This window comes from Ictidomys tridecemlineatus, chromosome X, assembly GCF_052094955.1.
Source record: "Ictidomys tridecemlineatus isolate mIctTri1 chromosome X, mIctTri1.hap1, whole genome shotgun sequence".
NCBI classification, from domain to species: domain Eukaryota; kingdom Metazoa; phylum Chordata; class Mammalia; order Rodentia; family Sciuridae; genus Ictidomys; species Ictidomys tridecemlineatus.
Window position 1 is genome coordinate 12,990,080 of NC_135493.1, and position 22,724 is coordinate 13,012,803.

Genomic DNA, 22,724 nt, shown 5'->3' on the forward strand with positions numbered 1-22,724 from the left:
GAAATGTATTAATATATTTGCATGCATACACACCCTTTATATGTGAAATGTACTCAAATGCATTGTAATTAGAAGAATTAGAAGAAAAGTCCTTATGAACACTAATTTTTGAGTACTGGTTATGACTAATCTGCTTGCATTCCACGGAGTAACAGTCCTTTAATGAAGAAATCTATAATACCGTGCATTGTGCTGTTTCATGATTGAGCTGAAAGCATTTTTCCTGTACAAAGCTTGCCAGGTATTTTTAATTTTGGCTTTAAATTCTTATAATTGTTCTAGATAACCCCATGTGTGCTTTAGAAATAACTCATTGCTATTTTCAGTTCTACACTTGAATAGAACCTAAAAACTACTGTTTGTGCCATTTGTTTAAATTTTTCCCAAAATTGTTTGGGAGTGTTTTGGCCTTTAGTATTGTTGTTATTTTTGAGAAGTCATACATTTTGACTGAATCCACCCTAGTAAAACTTCTTTCAATTGGTTCATATCTCATGTGTGTTTTTCTTAATATTACATAGGAAAAAAACCCTGTGTGCAAGTAAAAATTTTAATTCTAAGTTGTTTGTTATTTTTAAAAAATTGTCCTTATGGCAGTTAATCCTAACTTGTTCTAACTTGAAGTTTTTTGTACCTTGGGTACAAGAACATGTATTTCATTCTACTTTATCAGAGGACTTTCCCTAGAGTAACAGGCACATTTGAGAAGGCATTCATTTTCATCACTTTTAAAGTTTAACACTAAACAAATTGCTGCAGTTGTGCTTTAAATGGACACTCTGAAGAGTCTGAAGTCTGAAAGAGCTAATGTATCTTCTAGTATACCAAAATTAGCATCTTGAAGGAGTCTAATCTAGTCATTTTGAATTTGAATATATTTTAATTATTTATTTTTAGTTGTAGTTGGACACAATACCTTAAAAATTTAAAAATTTACTTATTTTTATGTGATGTTGAGGATTGAAGCCAGAGCTTTGCACATGTGAGGTAAGCGTTCTACTGCTGAGCTACAATCCCAGCCCTGTATGTAGTTAAATATTTTTAAAAGGCATTAGCACATGGGCCTATCCCTGTCCTTTGTGAATTTCCTTAATGTTTTATCTACTTCTTTCTCCTTTTATATTTTGAAGCCTACAAATAAGTTTCATCCCCAATACATATCTTCTCATAGGTATTTGTAAATTATTCTTTGTTTTCAAACAGGTGATCTTTTCTCTACCCTTGAAAATTTTTGTTTTATTTCAGAAGTCTAGGCTGAAATAGGTGGCAGATGATGCCATATCTGAAACCACATTTCAAGTTTTATTGCCTAGATCTGGCCCCAATTCCTCTACCTCCTTTTAGATCAGACCTTCTAGTGAAGCCCTTTCTAAGTTACCTATGATGAAGCCAATACCAGTACTTCCCAAAGACATACACAGACCAAGATCTTCTATTCCCTTGCCTCTCATAATTAAATCTAAGAAGCAAAATACCACTTGGGACATTGGCCAGATAGTTAACATTATTTAACCTATTTTTGGCATACAGGGATAGAAATTGCCACAGTTGTACTGGTTATCTTACTTTATATCTTTGAATACTGTGATAGTATAGCTAATTGTGTATACTCTGTGTTTTCCCTACCAATAGACCCTACCATAGATATAGCCTGATATTGTAGACATGTTTGATGAGGTAAGAAATAAGAGTTGTATTGTCAAAATTGTGTTTTACTGAATGTGATACCATTGGATCATCCTTGGGGGAGAAAAGGAGTCTTATGTTGACATAATTTTGGGAAACACTGATTGAATGAAGTTAAGGGGTTTCTTCTAGGCATTTTAGAGCTTTTGCTCTATGAGTATGCCAGGAGGAGGGAAAACAAGAACAAGTTCCTCCCTTTTCTAAAGAACCTCATTGTTAACTTGTTCCATGCAGTGCAGTTTGGGAAACATTCAGTGTTATGTTCTGATATTCTTGCCAATTCATCTCTCATATGAAATTCCTAATTAGCAGTACTCAAAATCATACTAAGATTTAACAATCCAAACAAAGTTTTTAATATACAATCCATTATTTCCTGTTTTTATGTGTTCTTTTTGTACCTCAGTGTACTAAAAGTTATGCATTATACTTCAAACATAAATAATTTTTATGATTTCTTTAAAGCATGTTTTAAGAATAATTACAGTCAGATTATCTGTTAAATTTATGGCAACACTCAGTCTCTATAGTGCATAGCAGCTTCAAATCCAGAGCTTTGGGGGAGGAAATGGAGATTTAGAGACAATGTCAGCAATTCTGGTACAATTCTGAAGTGAGCATCTGTTTTGCCACAAAGGGAGAAATTAATTCCTAATTTTACTGCCAGGTGTCAGATCAACAGTTCTGAAAGACCAATGGCATATGTTATAGACAATAGCCTACAGAGCTCTTCCAGTGGCCCTCCATTGCCAACATGATGTTTGTCTGCCAACTCCAGTCCTGTTCATTCATACTAAAGAACAGGGTTTTTAACACCAAGCACTGCCTGCCAGTTGATGAAATCTCACTCTATCTCTTTGGTCAGGGACGGCATCAGAATTGCTTATACGCCTCCTGTAGAACCAGAAACTTCACTGCTTTAAATAAAACTTTTACACTTTTCAGGCACAGTGGTTGCACACCTGTAATCCCAGCGGTTTGTGAGGCTAAGACAGGAGGATTGCAGGTTTGAGCCAGCCTTAGCAACTTGGTGAGGCCCTGAGCAACTCAGTGAGACCCTGTCTCAAAATAAACTATAAAAAAGGTCTGGAGGTGTTGCTCAGTGGTTAAGCACCCCTAGTTTCAATCCCTGGTACCAAAAAGAAATTTATACATAGATTATGGAGAGGATGTTGCCTAAGTTCTGTGCTGGACCAGTTGCTGGAGTGTTGTTGTTGTGTTTAATAATTATTTTTTAGTTGTAGTTGGACATAATATCTTTATTTTATTTATTTCTATGTGGTAATGAAGATTGAACTGAGGGCCTCACATGTGCTAGGCAAGCACTTTACCGTTGAGCCATAATCCCAGCCCCCAATTTTTTATTTCATAATATATTGTATTTTTATGCCTTTATTTTTAAAAATAACTTTATTTTATTATATGTGGTGCTGAGGATCGAACCCAGGACCTCTCATCTGCTAGGTGAGCGCTTTTACTACTGAGCCACAACCTCAGCCCCTTTATGCCTTTATTTTATTTATTTATTTTTATGTGGTGCTGAGGATTGAACCCAGTGCCTTAACACATGCTAGGCAAGTGTTGTACCACTGAGCTATGACTATAGCCCCTGGGGTTTTATTATTCCCATAGTCAGTTAATATCGCTAAACCTCATCCTTATTCATATGAACAGTTTGAAGTCATTGAAAGTAATCTCCAGATGTTTATGTTAATCTTACTATAAGCAATCTTTAGGTTATGTGACCTTATTTTAAAGATAAGAAAATTGAGGCTCAACTAAGTAAACTATTTTTCCCAAATCTCATGTTGAAGAAAACATAGGTATAAGTAATATTTTCCAGGATTATATATTTCTTGCTTCTCCTGTCCCCTGCAAACCTTATTCTGAAAACCTTTACTTATAGAGAAGATGCTTTTTTCAAGAACAGACTTTTTTCTTTTTTTTTTTTTCAAACGTTTCTTTAAGACATTATAAATTGAGCAGAGAAGTTGGTTATTTTGTAATTATTGAATTGAAGATTAGAAATGCCTTATTGGAGAAGTGGCTGCCTTATGAGTGTCAGAACTCAGAGCCTTCTCCCCCTGCTTTCTTTGCTCATTCAATCAAGCAATACTTGAAACTTGCTTTTTTTTTAACCTGCCTTTTTTGTGTTAGGGATGTTAAGAAATAAAATGATATATCCTGGATGTGTTATTCAAATTAATTACATTTAAAAATGGACATTTTTTCCTAACTATTTTGCTTTCTGTATGATATTTAAAGATTTACTTGAAAAAACTCATTCATTGGTTTTATTGGTCACACTCCAGAATATATTTGAACTGTTATCCTTTCTAGGAAACTTTTTATCACTTTTGTAATAATGACACTATCACTAAAACAGGCAATAAAACCTTGTTCAGGTTATGTGGTACCTCTTTTACAATATATAGATATATTTTCTCAACAGTTTATTATCCTCTTACACTATAATAAAAATTCTTTCCTAATGATCTAGAAACTAATTTTTGCATGAGAATTTCTCTCTTCTAGCTAATGATATTGGTAAAGGCACTACCCCCTACCCATACCCAGTGTATCTTTATTGCCCTTTTTAGATACTATTATTTGTTCTTGAGACATAAAATTTTCTTACCTATGAGATTTTGAATAGTAAGGAAGATTTTTCGAGCCCTAAGGGACATTTCCACAGAAACCAAATGCTTAGGCCTTACATATATTTTTGTCATATATTTTTGTAACTTCAGTTGTTCAAGTGTTACAGTCACTCTCCTGGGGTGGGGAAACTCATATCCTAACAAATATCTAGATTATATCCCTTCCTCTTAAAGTATTTACCACTCTACAACCAAGAGTTCAATTGAATTTGCCTCAGAAGTTTAATGTTTAGCCACACTTCTTATCATGTTCCATTTATTATAGTTAGAGATTAGGGGAAAAAAAACTTTCCAAGAGGAGAGGTCTTCACCTGATATTTTAAAATAATATTACTTTAAAATATAAAAGTTACCAAGGCATAGACAGGGGGTGTATTTCAGTGGTAGAGTGCTTGTTTGTCATGCACAAGGCCCTGGATTTGATCTCCAGCACCAGGAAGGCAAAAAGTTGCCATGACAAATTCAAGTTTTTGGAGAAAATTGAGGAAAAGGTGTGAAATGTGTGATAATGAAAACCAAGCCATCAGAGTTCTGCTTCCAACTTTTAAGGAGTAGACCAGGTCATCTAGTGCTTCCTTTGCTGCCTCCAGTGGAAGTACACAAACTCATCAAGCCATAGTTGGCTCTCTTCCCAAGTTCTGGGAAACATTGCAAAGAACACAGGGGTTTGTAAAAGTTGTTTGGTAATCTGCAGCTTTCTCCTTATGATTTAGTAGCCCTCACCTCAGCACATTTTTACATGTCACTATGCAGATGGTCCCATCTTTCCCTCCAGCCTCTGAGGGTTGGTAATCTATCTTATCTTGTTTTCTTTTTATATAGGTTGTGTTTTAGAGGTCCTAGGGACTTCTTTATTCTTGGCTTACAGGGTTATGTGTATTTTTATCTCTTTCCTGGGGGCAATCATAAATGCTTACTTAGCTGGATTGTCAGTTTTCCTCTCAATTACTCCCAATCAATAGAAATAGAGTACCTTCCTATTTAGAATTTTAAAGTTTGTTACATATTTGGAATGAAAGGTGGTGTAGAGATATTTGTAGCAAAAGTGAAAAGTAACTTTAGGACCTCCTAGACTTGTGTACTAAATTCATCTCTAGTTAAGTTTGTAAGCATATTGTCAGTTTCTGGGTTAGGAAAGATACTGTTACCAAGGAAAGCTGAGTTGCTGAGTCCTGGTAGGAATTTTGAGAGTATCAGGTTTCAGGTTACTTTCTATAAATGAAAGAATCTCTGAATCTTTAAAAAAAAAAAAAACCCTGGGGCTGGGGTTGTGGCTCAGTGGTAGAGTGCTATAAATGTAAAATAAAGATATTGTGTCCACCTAAAATTTAAGAATAAATATTTTTTAAAATCTCTGTTAGAATCTTTAATCAAAAAATACTTACATTTTTTAGTTATCGATTATTATCCTGTAGAAAAGCTGCATTTCTTTATTTAGAGACATGCTTCTATAGCCATTGAGGACCTTGGGGGAGGATCAAATTGGAAATACTTAGAATTGATTGTCCCTCGTGAAATTAAATGGCTCAGTGGATCACTTTAATATAATGGAATCTCACATAATTCTGAGCTTCCAAAAAGGTGGCATTCTTACCCAATTCTAACAGTCTGTGCATTTTCCTCAGTATTGTGCTTGCTAATTTAAGTATTTGGAGCTTAGTATCTATTTCCTATAGTAGTTTTTATTCATTTGAATATACTGCCACCAGATAGCATCTAATTAGAGAGAATCTTTGTGTATAGGGATTAACGTTGTATATTTGTCTTAGTTGTGCGTCTAAGAGTTTCAGTAAACATAACCATATTAAAGTTTAAAGGGAAAATGACAGAAAATTTCCTATCTCCACAAAAATGCTCTCTCCATCTTTTTTCACTTTCTCTGGCCACAGAGGGAGACACAGCTTAATTACTGAAGTTGCAGTAAAGGCAAAATCTCAAAAGTGAGATTTTAGAGTTACAACTAAAATTGTGTATCAGGATTATTTATCTTGCTTGTTATAATGGAGTGCGGACTTAGAAACCTGAGCAGTTTGACCACTGAATACGTGGTAGTGATTTTTTTTAATTAGTTGCACATGACAATACAATGATCTTGACATATCATACATTTGAATCAAATGGGGTATAATTTCTCATTTCTCTGAGTGTACAGGTTGCAGAACCATATTGGTTATATAGACAGTATATACATATAGCAATACTAGTGTCTATTTGGTAATGATTTTAACCAAGATGCTTACTAAGCTGGAAATGTTCCCTGACACTTTAACACTCTCCCCTTCACAACCCAGCCCTCCAAACCCTAATATGGTAATTTGACTTTGGGAGCATTTTTTAATTGGTTGTTCACAACATTACAAAGCTCTTGACATATCATATTTCATACATTAGATTGAAGTGGGTTATGAACTCCCAATTTTACCCCAAATGCAGATTGCAGAATCACATCTGTTACACTTCCACAATTTTACATAATGCCCTATTAGTAATTGTTGTATTCTGCTGCCTTTTCTATCCTCTACTATCCCCCCTCCCCTCCCCTCCCCTCCCATCTTCTCTCTCTACCCTATCTACTGTAATTCATTTCTCTCCTTGTTTATTTTCCCATTCCCCTCACAACCTCTTATATGTAATTTTGTATAGCAATGAGGGTCTCCCTTCATTTCCATGTAATTTCCCTTTTCTCTCCCTTTCCCTCCCATCTCATGTCTCTGTTTAATGTTAATCTTTTCTTCCTGCTCTTCCTCCCTGCTCTGTTCATAGTTGCTCTCATTATATCAAAGAAGACATTTGGTATTTGTTTTTTAGGGATTGACTAGCTTCACTAAGCATAATCTGCTCTAGTGCCATCCATTTTCCCGCAAATTCCATGATTTTGTCATTTTTTAGTGCTGCATAATATTCCATGGTGTATAAATGCCACATTTTTTTTTTTATCCATTCATCTATTGAAGGGCATCTGGGTTGGTTCCACAGTCTAGCTATTGTGAATTGTGCTGCTATGAACATCGATGTGGCAGTATCCCTGTAGCATGTTCTTTTAAGGTCTTCAGGGAATAGTCCGAGAAGGGCAATAGCAGGGTCAAATGGTGGTTCCATTCCTAGCTTTCCCAGGAATTTCCATACTGCTTTCCAAATTGGCCGCACCAATTGGCAGTCCCACCAGCAATGTACAAGTGTACCCTTTTCTCCACATCTTTGCCAGCACTTGTTGTTGTTTCACTTCATAGTGGCTGCCAATCTTACTGGAGTGAGATGGTATCTTAGGGTGGTTTTGATTTGCATTTCTCTGACTGCTAGAGATGGTGAGCATTTTTTCATGTACTTGTTGATTGATTGTATGTCCTCCTCTGAGAAGTGTCTGTTCAGGTCCTTGGCCCATTTGTTGATTGGGTTATTTGTTATCTTATTGTCTAATTTTTTGAGTTCTTTGTATACTCTGGATATTAGGGCTCTATCTGAAGTGTGAGGAGTAAAAATTTGTTCCCAGGATGTAGGCTCCCTATTTACCTCTCTTATTGTTTCTCTTGCTGAGAAAAAACTTTTTAGTTTAAGTAAGTCCCATTTGTTGATTCTTGTTATTAACTCTTGTGCTATGGGTGTCCTATTAAGGAATTTGGAGCCCGACCCCACAGTCTCTAGGTCAGAGCCAACTTTTTCTTCTATCAGACGCAGATAGATGTATGAAATTTTGATGAAATGTCCTATCTTTCTTTCAATTTTAAGTTCATTTGTTCTTTTTGAGACTGATTATGCAGTTCAAAAACACTAGTGCTTGAGAGAAAAGAATATCTTTGGACCTGGAGTATGACCAGTCTTAAATCATTGCAGGTCTTTAGGTTTTAATAAGGATTTTTGGTTCACTTTTATTTTCTATAGGAATTGAATGAGAGTAGTTGATGACCAATAAAAATAATGCTGTAATTGCTGAGGAAGACATCAGTTAAGATTTATTTGTTGATAACTCCAGTAACTTTGTATTTTATCAGGGCCTATAATTTCATTAGCATTGATCTAAATAATTGAGGGGAGATTAACTATGCAAAATTAAACAGTGAAGGAGAATTTAATTCATGAACAGTTTAAAATGGTTAGGGGTAATTTATACTTTTATTCATTGAAAAGCAAATTGTTTGAGTTATTTTAATCAGCTAAAATGTAGGATTATGATGGATACATTAAAATTTTGTAGGGTATTTGTTGCTGACAATCACTAATTCAGAGTCTGCCAGTAATTCTCAGCCCTGGTTGCAAATTAGGATTATCACTTGAGGAGCTTCCAGAGAAATTAGATACTAGCTAAAATACTCAGACATCGGTGTTTTTAAAGCCAGTGTATAGCCAGGATTAAGAATCTATAGTTAAACTGGGTGTGGTGAATCATGTCTGTAATCCCAGCAATTTGGGAGGCCAAACAGGAGGATCACAAGTTCAAGGCCAGCAAGATCCTAAGCAACTTAGTGAGACCCTGCCTCAAAATAAAAAGGGATGGGGATGTGGTAAAGTATTCCTGGGTTAAATCCCCAGCCCATCCTCCCCCAAAGGAAAAAGACTCTATGGGTAACTGCCCTTAATTCTGCCAACACCTGGAAAGGATGAAGAGGTAGGCTTTGTTTAAAATCTTGTGTCTGATGATCTTGTATTTAGGACTCTATTTTTGTTCAGTACTTTTCTACTTATGGGTCTAGAGGCAATCAGGAAACAAATTGTGCTTCCAACAACTGTCCATTTTTTGTGATTAGTGAATACATGGGATTTTAAGGTGGTAATAGTCAAATAAGAGTACCATTTGATTTTTACTGAAAGGTTAATTTTTGCCTTTTAAAAACAGTATTCAGATTATACTGTAAAGATACACATCAAGAATACAAGAGGGTGGTTTTTATCTTTTTTTTAATAGAATGCCTTTATTTTACTTTTTTATGTGGTGCTGCCAAGGATAGAACCCAGTACTTCACACATGCTAGGCAAGCACCCTACCCAGTGGATTGAAATTACTATGTTGGTAGAGGTGTGTATGTTCGAGTGCAGATCCTTGCAGTGACTATTGTTAGATGATGATATTGAGGACCTTGATGATATTGAGCCCCAGCCCCTGATTTTTATCTTTTATAAAGAAATTTAATAACTTTTTTCTCAGTTAATTCCTATATCTTAAGTATACTTTTAAATATTTTTGATACTTTTTATGTAGCACGTGATGTGTCATTAAAACCAAGTTTGTGGGGATATGACTATGGCTGTGGCTCAGTGCTAGTGCACTTGCCTGGCATGAGTGAGGCATTGGATTCAATTCTCTGCACTGCATGTAAATAAATAAAATAAAGGTCTATCAACAACTAAAGAAAAACCGAGTTTGTGCTGGTTATAGTGGTGCATGCCTGTAATCCCAGCAGTTTGGGAGATTGAAGCAGGAGGGTCGTGAGTTCAAAGCCAGCCTTAACCAACTTAGTGAGATCCTAAGCAACTCAGCGAGACCCCGTCTCTAAATAAATACAAAAAAGGGCTGGGGATGTGACTCAGTGGTTAAGGGCCCCTGAGTTCAATCCCAGTACAAAAAAAACCCCACAATTTTTTGCAATGCCGCAGTCTGGCTGGGCACAATTCAGGAGCCAATTGTCAAAAGAAACGAACTTTATTTATTTATTTATTTTTAATTTAAATTTTATTTTATTTTATTTTTTTATTGGTTGTTCAAAACATTACAAAGCTCATGACATATCATCTTTCATACAGTTGACTCAAGTGGGTTATGAACTCCTCCCATTTTTACCCCAAATACAAATTGCAGAATCACATCGGTTACACATTCACATTTTTACATATTGCCATACTAGTGACTGTTGTATTCTGCTACCTTTCCTATCCCCTACTATCCCCCCTCCCCTCCCCTTCCATCTTCCCTCTCTACCTCATCTGCTGTTGTTCAATTCTCTCCCTTGTTCCCCCCCCCCCCCTCGAACTTTATTTTTAGAACACACGCCAAACCACACAGCTCTTCAGGAAAACCTTCAGAGCCCAACTACCACCACCGGCTTCCCACCAGCCTCTCAACCTCCCTTACTTCTCCTGCTCTTGAGGCTGATTGGGTCGTGTGGGCGGAGCCAAAAAGTCCCCCAATGAGCAGCTCCGTGGTCTGAAAGGGCGGGAAACAACCCAATGAGCATCACCGCAGAGGAGCCAATCAGCAGGCAGCTGGAAGTTTGCTGGGGCCCCTTCGCTGTGGCTCTCAACATTGCTGACACTTCGAGTTTTCTTTTTTTAAATGCTGTTTTTAAGGACATTTGAATGGGAATCAGTCCAGGATGGACTCTACTAATGAATTACAATGTGTTTATGAGGTGGCAGGAATCATACATACACTTTCACTAGACTACATTGGGTACCATCCAAATGGGAATTTTTTTTTTTTAATGCTTCCTCCTTGGAGTTTCTCTACCTGGCAAAGGTACTGTATTGTTCAAAATCAAAGAAACTAATGTCACTGTTTTAACACTCTGCATTGAAAGTAAGTGGAAAATTATAGTGAATTTACATATGAGTTCAGAATTGCCATTTTTATGTAAACCAAACAATTTTAAATAGTTGTAGAAAAGTCTACCCAGAGATTGCATGTTTATCAGATTTTAGGGTGAAACAGGCATGGGAAAATCATCTACTTCGTGCTACCTCACCCCCAATCCCCAGGCAGCTCCAAACGCAAACCTGCCTGAACTGTTTTGCCCTATTTTGAATAATGCTCAGAAGTGGTCATTCTACGGCTTCCTTCAGACCTCAATATCATCATCTAACAACAGTCACTGCCAGGATCTGCACTCAAATATACACACCTCTACCAACATAGTAATTTCAATCCATTTTCTCCAATTTATTGAGATGGAGGTCACTTAGGCCTTATTCTGTAAATGCCATTGAAATGTAGGGAATTCATAAAAAAAAAAAACAAAACTATATGCCTGGAAAATTGCATTTCGGCTTTTCCTTTCTATGTTCTCTGGCACAGAAGAAATCACAGATGATTAAGAATCAGGAAAAGTACTAGTTCATGTTTATTTTAAGTCAATCAGTGGCCACTGTAATCAAGGAGAGAAATCTATGAGTGCAAGAAACATCCTGCCTCACTGACACTTTACCTCCTTTGCTCCTTTCCACTTGTAGAATAACCTGAGAACTTGCTTGAAAGGCAGCTCTTCCTTATTTTCTTCATAGCTACTTCTTGCTGTGTCTAAAACTAAACAACCGAATGACTGTTAAAGAGTGCAAATTACATTGTATGTATGGACTTGACTTCTTTGTAGTTCAAATTGGTGCATTTATAAGGATCAGGTCTATTGTAAAGACTACAACAGAAGACAGGAGTAGGGGTGAAGCCAAATGAAGTATGAATCTTGCAGTTTTGTTCACTTTGGGGTGCAAAATGGATATTATGGGAAATTTTTACTGCTTTTATCAGTAAACTGTTTCAGACCCTGTATATTATGGTTGCAGACAGAAGACAGTCAATGAATCAAAGCTACTATTCTGGTAAAGGTATTGTTTACTGCTTTCAGGAACTGTGCCATATTTTGGGGAGAATTTCCCTGGACTCCTTTGGATGTTTTCTTTCGTCATTTTAGAATTATACTTGTTGGCCTCACAATGTGTTGGGTTTAAACAACAGGTTTACTAATCTTCCCAAAATCAGCAACTAAAAGCTTAGTAGATGTTGAATTTCCTAACAAGGATTTCTCCTCTCCCTACTACTGTCTCTCCCCAGATTATAGCCAAACATGCTTAGACAAGAATTCTAAGCTTGGTAGAAGCATAGGAAAATGTGATATAAAGTTGACTTTTTTCCTCTTTCTCTTGATCAGTGTGCTGGAGAGGAGAAACGAGTTGGTACACGCACAGTGTTTGTTGGCAATCATCCAGTTTCAGAAACAGAAGCTTACATTGCACAAAGATTTTGTGATAATAGAATAGTCTCATCTAAGGTAAGATTTTTTTTTTAACTCAATGGATGTTCACATGGATAATGTACTTATTTACATAATTATTTATTATTCTTAGGAAGCTGGTACATTTATATATGCATACATGGTTACATACTTATACAGATTTTATGTCGGGTAAGTTTTCTCCGAAAGATAGCTTATTTTTTTTTAAAAGCTCATCATTTTGTTTTATTATAGCTGAAAGATCATTCACTTGCCTCCCATTATGATTCACAGTGCCTGTTGATTATGTGTATAATGTTAAGCCTTAAAGTGTGCTAAAAGTAGTAATTATTGGGCTGGCTGTATTTTCAGTGATAGCACACTTGCCTAGAATGTGTGAGGCCTTGGGTTTCATCTCTAGCAACTGGGCGGGATGGGTAGTAATTATTCATTTGTGCAAAGTGCCCTAAAATGGCTGGCCTAGGATATAAATGATTTGCATTCTTTTTGGAGTGTGCTATTCTGGTACATCTTTCATTTGTATCTCTTTCTTTTTCCCCTTCCTCCCCTATCTTATTTCTCACAAACATTCATGGGTACATTCTGCTCAATAAAAGGGTACACTCTGCCCAGTATGCGGTTTGACCTGTGACCTGTTGAGAGTTCAGTCATTATAGCTGTGTCACCATTTGAATAATCTTCTTACTTCAGAATAGCATAATGCTAACAGCACTGGTCTGTAATTTTTGTATACCTGCATTTAAATCCTGACCCATCCATTTACTGGCTTTTCACCTTGGCCAAATTAATTACTCTGAGTCTGAGCGTCCTCATTTGTGAAATGGCTAATACTCCATATGTAAAAACACTTCTTGTACTGGTACACAGGAGTCATCATTCTACAAGCATTATTTTGCTAAGTTTTACTCCTGGCTGACTGGGTTAGGTGGTAAATGGCTGGCCCACTGCTGTCTCTTACAGCATAGAACAGGTCTTGAAATTTTCCCTTATTTCCTCAGGCAGCCTGGCAAGGCAGAGCTAAAATGTTGGTGATATTTGTGTGTTTGCAACCACTTATGACCTAAAACAACAGAATTATACTTTCCTTAAAAAATATAATATTTTGATTTTTAAACGTGTTTGATTTCTCTTTTGGGTAATAATATATGAGAGATTGTTTAGTTGGAAGATCAACATGTAAAATGTAGACAGGACATGTGAAAACTATTGTCTAATGAGCAGATCTATAGGCCTATAGAAAAAATATAAATATATTTGGATAAAATGTCTGCTTCCTGCTATTCTTAAACCCTATGGCACAAATTTAATCATCAGCCAGAGGTTTATATACTTATGCTCAAGAGAATAAATAGCCTGTTCAATGGAAATATTGAATCATCCTTTGCTATCCAAGTAAACCATTAATGTAGACCTTTGACTCAGAATCAGACTTACAGAGCTGAAAGATCCTAAGATGTCATCTTGTTCAACTTGCCGAATTATAGAATAAGAAACTAATCCCACAGAAATTAAGTTAGTGGCATGGTCACCACACAGAGTTAGTGGTAAAGCTGGGAACACAACTACTTTATAAAGTCTAATGGCTCTGAAAAAAGAGCCCTTTTCATATTATGCTGTTTGTATATTCAAGAGAGAATTTGGCTATTAGAAGAAGAAAGGGAAGAGAGTAATAAGAGAAACAAAAACAAAAGAAATAAGAAATTTTAATACCCAACAGAGAAAATAAAGCAAAAAGCACACACACACACACACACACACACACACACACACACACACACAAAGATTAAAACAAGCAAAAAATATAATGTGCTGAACTGAGCTTTGAATGTACTGGCATGAACCAACCAGCACAGCAAGAACACCAAAAGGGTGGGGGGATTCTTACTGAAAACATTGCATATGTTGAGTTGGTTAAAGCTGTTGACAAGGATGGATATTCACTGCTGATGCCAGATTGCCCTTTTATTTCTTCTTGCACTGTATAACACTTAGAGAAAGCAAAGGCTGGGAGGTCATTAAACCTTTCTTCTTTTGGTGTTGCTCAGCAACTACCAGCTGGAGCCTCCTGGAATCAAAGCTGGTTGAAATAGCTCTCAGCTTCCCTTCTCACTAGTATAAGGTAGGAGAGAATGGGAAGTACTGTCAATTGGAGTTTTGTCTGGACAGACTAGATTCATGCGCTCCCAGAGCAGGGCTGATGCAGAGTTCCGAATGGGAGGTTTTTGTGGCTGATGTTTAGCACTGATCAGAACATTGGAACTTTTTTGGGTGGTATCTCTAGGGCTGGGCCAATGCTGATCTTTACTGGGCATCTGGATCTCAGGATTCTACTGAGAATTCTACTCATAGGGTAGGGTAACCAACCTCCACAGGTCTGGCACATTGTACCACCCTTGAATGTGGCCTTCCAGGGTCAGGGTCTGAATGTATTTACATCTACCTGTTCAGTTTCCTGACCTTCTCCACCTGGTCATGTGAGTCACCAGAGTCAAAGGGAAAGTGAGTTTCACTCCCATCCATATCTTTGACCTGAAGCCCCTAGGATATAGTCTTCTCTGTGCCTGTTTTAATCACATTCTTATAGGTGCATCCAAGGCATATGGTAAGCATTTGCTGGGACAGTTTGGTATGTCCTGGGCTCCTGTAGCAGCAAACTGCAGTGTAAATCTTCAAGATGGCTCTCCACCTCAGCTCTCTACTTGCCAGTTGAGAAACACAGCACTTTTCAGACCCCAGCTTGCTGTACAATCTTTGATTCAGCTAAGTTCAAACTGTTTTGATATTCTACATTTTTTCTCAGCCAAGTTTGTCTGCTGTATTTTTTAATCTATTAATATTACCACTCTCTTCTGCAGCAAACTGGCTGGGGTGCCTCCACTGGCTTTGCTTCAGTGTCTCAAAATTTAAAAATGGGCTGGGGATGTGGCTCAGTAAGTTAAGCCCCTCTGGGTTCAATCCCTTGTATCAAAAAAAAAAAAATCAAAATCATCAACAGAATTTATTCTACTTCTACTTCTCTCTCTCCCCCTCCCTCCCACTCTCTCCCTCCCCCTCGCCCCCCTCCCCCTCCCTTCCCCCTTCTCCCCCTTCCCTCCCCACCTCCCTCCCTCCCCTTCTCCCCTTTCCTCCCTCCACCCTCCCTCTCCCCCTCCCTCTCCCCCTCCCTCCCTCACCCCTTCTCTCCCTCACCTCCTCTCTCCCTCACCCCGCCCACCCTCTCCCTCACCCCCTGCTCTCCCTCACCCCTTTCTCCCTCCCTCACTTCCTCTCTACTTCCCTTTCCCCTCTCTACCTCCCTCCCCCTCTCTCTACCTCCCCACCTCTCTCCCTCCCTCATCCCTCTCTCCCATCCTCAACCCCTCTCTCCCTCCTTCCCCCCCTCTACCTCCTAACCCCCTCTACCTGCCCCCCTCTCTCTACCTCTCCTCCCTCTTCCCCCTCCCTCTCCCCCCTCTCCGCCCCTCTCGCCCCTCCCCCACCCCTGGGCAATACCAGGGATTGAATCCAGGGCTGCTTAACCAATGAGCCACATCCAAAGCCCCCTTTAAAAAATAATTATGGATGCAATTAATGTACCTTGCTAAGTGGCTAAGGCCGGCCTTGAGTTTGGGATTTTCCTGCTTCGGCTTCCCAAGCTGCTGGGTGTATAGGAATGGGCCATGGCACCTGGTTTCTTTGCAAGAATTTACATCAGGAGTGGTGGCACACACCTTTAATTCTGGTGACTCAGGAGGCTGAGGCAGGAGGATTAAAAGTTTGAAAGTAGCCTCAGCAACTTAGGGAGGCCCTAAGCAATTTAGCAAGACCCTGTCTCAAAATAAAAAATAAAAAGGGCTGGGGATATGGCTCAGTGGTTAAGTATCCCTGTGTTTCTATCATAAGTTCAAAAGGAAATTATGACAGAAACCCTCAGTTCTCATCACTGTATTTTAAACAACTACTATTCACATTTTCTTGCTGTGATTAACATATTTTTATGGTTGGTGGCAATTCAACAAGCCTGAGAGTCCACTTTTTAGATAAACGGTTTGAATAATTTGGTGTACATGACTCTGATGCAATTTCATTTCTAATTAGAAAACTCTAAAAAGTAAGTTCCTCCTTGTCTCTGTTATAATATTACATTTTGTATTATGTTTACAATATGTTATATATTTATATTATATTTACAATATAAAAATTTGCCTTTTAGTTAAGTTAGTAAATGGCCAAGGCACAAGTTTTAATAAAAATTTCTTGATTAAAGGGGCATTGAGGATATAGTTCAGTGGTAGAGTACTTGCCTAGAATGTGTGAGACCTTAGGTCTCATCCCCAGCACCGCAGCAGTTTTTTTCTTAATTAAAAAAATCTCTGTTTTTTGTGCTAGGCACCTTTGATGAGGGAACTTATGGCACCCTGAGGTCTAAATAGCTAATGCCCTGATGAAGGAGAGAAGAGAACATATAAAAAATAGTTTCCTAATTATTTGCATTTCTAATTAGAAAACTATAAATAGTACATTTCTCCTTGTCTCATGCTTTGTGACTGGCTTTTCACCTTATTAATGGATCTGTTCTCATATTATACAAATAATTGATGTGGAGATCTTTCAAGTCTAGAATTAGCCTTTTATGTTAAGAATCATTACTTTATAGGTTCTGGTCGTTATTAAGATATCTAGAATCAGGCATGGTGTTTCATGCCTGTAATCCCAGCAATTTGGGAGGCAGAAGCAGAAAAATTGAATGTTTGGGGGCCAGCCTCAGCAACTTAGTAAGCCCCTAAGCAACTTAATAAGACCCTGTCTCCAAATACGTAAAAAATTTGAAAAATATATCTATAAAGTCCCATTTCTTAAGGTGACTTTTTTATATGACCTAGTCCTTGAGCTTAAAGTATCAGTGAGAAAATATATGTGGTTTGATAGTTGGCAAAAAAAAATTCTGTCATTCTGTCCTTCTCTCCATGTAGAATTTGGCATTGAAAACTTTACAAAAACCCAAGGGTTAGAATGCTATTGTTTAAAGTGACAGCCCTGTATGATTCAGTGTTATGTGTCTGTACATCTCCTCAGCTGTCATGAAGACGGGAGGTACTGGTAAGGACGGTTTTATCTCTAATAATGTTCAAGACTCCAAAGATTAATGAAGCCATGGGAATTTGTTCATTCATTTATTCAAATAATCTATTTGTACCAGGCACTGTTCTAGGTGTTGGGGAAAAATTAGTAAATAAGACAGATGAGAAGTCTACTCCATAGAAATCATTGTCTATTGAGGGAGAAACTTAAATTAAAAAATGTATACATTTATAATTCACTGTAATGAGTACCCTCAAGGAAGTAGGATAATCTGAGAGCATATAATAAGGAACCTATTTTAGTTAGATTGGCTTATTAGATAAACCAAAAGTATGAAACTAAATGGCCATTGTTATGCTCAGAATGAAACTTCATTTCTGAAAAAAAATTATGTACCATACCTTTAACTATATTCTTAGGCATATGTGTGAGCTTTGGGTTTCAAAGTGTTGTATATACTAAATATCAGTTTACAGGATGACCTGGACCCATAAAAGTCCTTACTATTAGGATTTTTCAACTTTCCTTTCTAATATTTTTTTTCTTGCTTGCTTATAGTATACACTTTGGAATTTCCTCCCAAAGAACCTGTTTGAACAGTTTAGAAGGATTGCAAATTTTTATTTTCTCATCATTTTCCTTGTACAGGTAAGAACTCCATAAACAACTGTTCAACTTTGAGAATTTGAGAGTCTTGATTGATTCAAACAATTTCTAACCTTATGCCCTGTGATTAAAAACAAAGATGTTCCAAAACTGATTATAATAGCAGTTTTAAAGTAGTAATAATTACCTAAAGATTTATATGATTTTATAAATTTTTGAAGTTGCATCTTTATTAGGAAACTCATGGAGATTTTATTTCATTGTTCTTTCTTTTAAATTTTCATTAATTTCATATATTTGTTCATCCTAGAAGGATATATCTCATATCATTAAACTAGCTGATATACATGAAAATCAAAATTCATTTACATTAATAGTTTTATTTTGTTAAACATCAGTGCCAGCCTAATTGAAAACTTAATCACTTATCATCATAATTACCAGTTTTGCTCTGCCTCATTCACTTACTCCCTTGAAGCATGAGAGCCTAGTAGATTGATCTGTTTCTGTGTTCTTACTATGCTTTTGCATTTTAAATTTTAGAGTTTTAAATTGTGTCTTCTGTCTTTAAGGCTATAAACTCTTAAACTCTTTTGGTCACCGTATTTACCTCTGAAAAATTTTACTACATTAAAGGTGCTGTGTTTTAAAAATTTCAATGAAATTGCTCAAATACTTGTTGATGTTAAGTGGTTCTGTTCATCCACTTTTAGGCTTTGAGTCTATGATACTATAATTGAGTTTAACCCCGATACTTAAAACCAGTCTGGGACATAATATAGGAAAGAGCCAATTTGAATACAAATGATGGAATATTTGAAAAGTAGGTACTTAAGAACCACAGTCAAATGTCTTAAAGACCTAAAATAAATAACATAGTGGATTCTGCTTATAAGAGTCATTCTACTTGGTGGGTAGAACCTCTCAATTTCATTTAGTAAATGTGTACCAAGCACCTATTGTGTGCTATGTAGCAGTCCAGACAAAAGTGATTGCAGCTATGATGAAGATCAAGCTATGACTTTTCTACTCTTAAGGAATTTTATTGCTGAGAAGACAGTCATGAATTTGCTTAATGTAGTAAGGATCATTTATGTGAATGATCAAAATGGTGTGAGTATACATTAGGAGTTATGATTTTTTTCCCTACCCAAGAGGAGCTTGAGAAGGCTTCAAAAGGAAGGTTAGTATCCAAACTGAGCCTTGAAGATTTAGTAGAGAAGAGGTTACAAAAAGACATGGAACCATGTAAAAACCTCTTATGTACACTTCTTTGTGGCAGAGGCAGGCCTGGCTGGAGGTTGAAGATAAGAGTCAGTAAGTTGTGAGGGCAGACTGAAGTCATGATCTCTCTCCCTCAAATCTAGTTCTCTTTCAATATATCCTATTTCAGTGAATGACAATATCCACACAGGCATGTTAACCAGATTCTTGGCAGACATCTTTAATCATTACTTACATCTAGTTCCTTACCAGTTTTGCTATTTTCATAAATATCGCTGTTACTTCTTTTCATGCCTGTTGTTTCCACTGAAATCTAAGCCATCATCTTTCATCTGATAATAACAGTGGCCTCCCAAATGGACTCTGTCTTTCTCTATCATACACAAAGCATGGAGAATGATCTTTTCAAGATGCAGTTCTATTCATGTGACATCTCCCTACCCAAAACCTTCAAGGATTTCGTACTGTTCACAGAATGAAGAATAAACAGCTTACCCTGGCCTAGCGGACCCTGCACAGTCTGGCCCCTTCTTCCTCTTCCAGCTTCATCTCATGCCACACTTTCTCTTGCTAATGGCTTTCTTTATTTTTTCATACATATGCCCTTCTCCCTCCTACCATAGAGACTTTGTATATACTGTTTGCTGTACCTGAAAAACCAACTTTGATCTAGTTAACCTTGATTTCCCTTTCAGATTTCACCATCTGCACTCTTATTTTAATGTCTGATTTTCCCTGTGAGCTTTTTGCTATATGAAGGCAGGGACTTGTCTCTATCTCATTTAAAGTAGGATCTCTAGAGACTGGCTGAAGCACAGGGACTGACACAGTGCGACTCAACAGATAGGTGGTAAATAAATGGATGTATTTCAATAAAGGACCAAATTTCTTAAAACTAACTGCTATGTGGATTGTTTTAATGAAAATTAACATTGATTCTGCTACTGGAATGTGTTTTGTCTGCATTTCTGTCTGAAATGTTTACAACATGTAAGTGCTGCATGTGAATTAATAGCTAATTTTCATTTTACTTTCAATTTAATTTCTTCACCTAGGTCACAGTAGACACACCAACTAGCCCAGTTACCAGTGGACTTCCACTTTTCTTTGTTATAACTGTTACAGCCATCAAGCAGGTAACTTTCTTATTTACATTTATGTCTGCATTTCAGCCTATGTTGATTTGAATTTAATTGTCAAAGGCTCATTTTCATATTTATATATTGTGGGCAGTATCCTTGATAGATTTAGTTTATATTTAGTTCCCATTGAAAACCTAGTTAAATGATAGTAAGGCACATCCTTAATTTATTTGCTCTTTTCTTCCTCTATATCTGTGTGTGGGTATGTGAAAATAAAAGAGTGGGTAGAAGATGTAGCTCAGTTGGAAATGGGAAGATGGGAAGTGGGTTTTTATCATGGATTAATTGTCCTAGTGTAGTAAGTCTGAATGAAAATTTCCCACACCAGTAGATTTTTTTATTTTTTTCATTGTAGCCTATAGCACAGGACTTGAGGTACAAATACTTGAATTTTATAATTTCTTGATGGTGCTAAAAGGCATGGGTGGGTAAAGAGACCTTTTATTCCTACTTCTAGTCAGAAGTGATGAGATGCCACAGATGGTGATGTGGATTTCTTTGAAGTATTTTGAGCATTTTGTTTGCTAGTACCAAACTTGCCCGTGAAATTGAAACTGGAACAAGAAATTGGAGGTGAAGTGGTGGGTTAAAATTATTTATCATGTACTGGGACAGTCCACAGGATCTGATTATTTAAAAACATACATTTAGATAGTACTTATCAAAGTGCTTTTAAAAAGTACCCCATGGAGACTTGCAGAATGAAGGTCAACTTAACAGTCTTAAGAATAAGATTACCTTTCCTCTTGGGATTATCTGGTCTTGTATCTAGCCTACCAAGAACTGTAAGAATATTTTATCAAGTGTTTGGTTGCTAAATAAAAACTTGGAATGTTCTTTTCCTCAGGCTGTTAGGATTATTTTCTTTAATATCATAAAATTACTTGTTCTAAGAATAGCATGTATAATTTTCAAAGGCTTTTACAGATTTCATTCTACTCCCAGTACTACTTCATTGTAGGGCCTTTCTTTCTTCACCACCATTACAGAATATACCTTATGAAGTGATAGACTAGCTTTGTCATAAAAAGATATAAGGAAAAGAAGGTGATCAAGAGATTTTCAGTTGTCTTTTTTTAAAAAAAAGTATAGACATTATTACAACAACAAAAAGCAAAAAATTTATTTTTATGCTTCTGGAGGCTGGAAAGTTCAAGATCAAAGTGCTGGTATGTTGAAGGCCTTCATGTTGCAGCCTCACAAGGCAGAAGGGGCGAAACAGTCAAAATAGAGGAATGTTGTGTACTCAATGGGGAAGAGCAAAAAAGAGTGAATCCACTCCTTCAAGCCTTTTGTAAGGATCCTCATCCAATCCATCAGGGATCTAGTGGCATGACTTAATGATATAAAGGACCCATATCTATCTCTCTCTCTCTCTCATATATATATATATATATATATATACACACACACACACACACACATATACATATATGTTGTAGATGGATGCAATACCTTTATTTTATTTGTTTATTTTTATGTGGTGCTAAGGATCAAACCCAGGGCCTCACACATGCCAGGGAAGTGCTCTACCACTGAGCCACAACCCCAGCCCCATGATCATCTCTTAATGCTACCACATTAATGATTGAATTTCAGCACTCTCTGATTACTTTTGACCCTAAAAAACTGAGCACCATGTTTCATATTCTCACTAAGCGGAGAAGTTTAGCTGTTAATCTCTAAAATTTATAGTGGATTCTCTGCCAAACCAATCCTAACTTGCTTTTACTATTCTCGGCTTGTGGAAAAGAATTATAATATTTCCTTGGAGGTAATCAGCCTAACAGTCTACTACAAAATATTGAAAGATTAGATATACAAGAAAATAAAAACTCAAATGGCTCTTTCTCATATTAAAAATGTGGAGATACTTAACATTAATTTGAATAAGAGTAGAAATAAAAGAATAAATCTTAATCCTCCAGGTAAAGAATATCAAAGCTCTAATGCCTGTGTTTCTTTTAATATTTATCTGAATAATGGAGGAAACTTTTAATACCATAAAGCTATTTACCTATGGGGTAGTTTGAATGTGTGTCTTACGGGGCTGAGGTTGTGGCTCAGTGATAGAGCACTTGCCTAACACATGTGAGGCACTGGGTTCAATACTCAGCACCACATAAAAATAAATAAAATAAAGGTATTATCTATCTACAACTAAAAAATATTAAAAAGAAAGAAAGAAAGTGTGGGCTGGGGATATATCTCCAGTTCGTAGAGTATTTGCCTTGCATTCACAAAGGGAAAAAAAAGTGTTTCAGATTTGCCATTAAAATATGCATCATTGTCTCTTTAGCATTCTGAGTTGAAATTCATACTGTAATTTTAAATATCTGCTGTTGATTCATGGGAGGATTATACGGATTTATTAACAGTTTACTTTATTGTCTGAACTTGATTATATA

At 36.8% G+C, this 22,724-nt stretch overlaps 1 protein-coding gene across 10 annotated transcripts in view; it reads left to right on the plus strand.

Annotated features, from left to right (window-relative positions):
• The window catches only part of Atp11c (ATPase phospholipid transporting 11C (ATP11C blood group)), a 197,029-nt gene that overhangs the window by 80,031 nt on the left and 94,274 nt on the right, over positions 1 to 22,724 (plus strand). For all 10 annotated transcript variants that reach the window (XR_013431658.1, XM_078034187.1, XM_021726270.3 and 7 more), the window contains 3 exons: positions 12,200 to 12,319; positions 17,903 to 17,992; positions 20,230 to 20,310. Coding sequence is in view for 9 of the 10 variants with exons in the window: in XM_078034187.1 (XP_077890313.1) it covers positions 12,200 to 12,319; positions 17,903 to 17,992; positions 20,230 to 20,310 (291 nt within the window). In the remaining variant the exon portion in view is untranslated. The remainder of the gene's footprint in view (positions 1 to 12,199; positions 12,320 to 17,902; positions 17,993 to 20,229; positions 20,311 to 22,724) is intronic.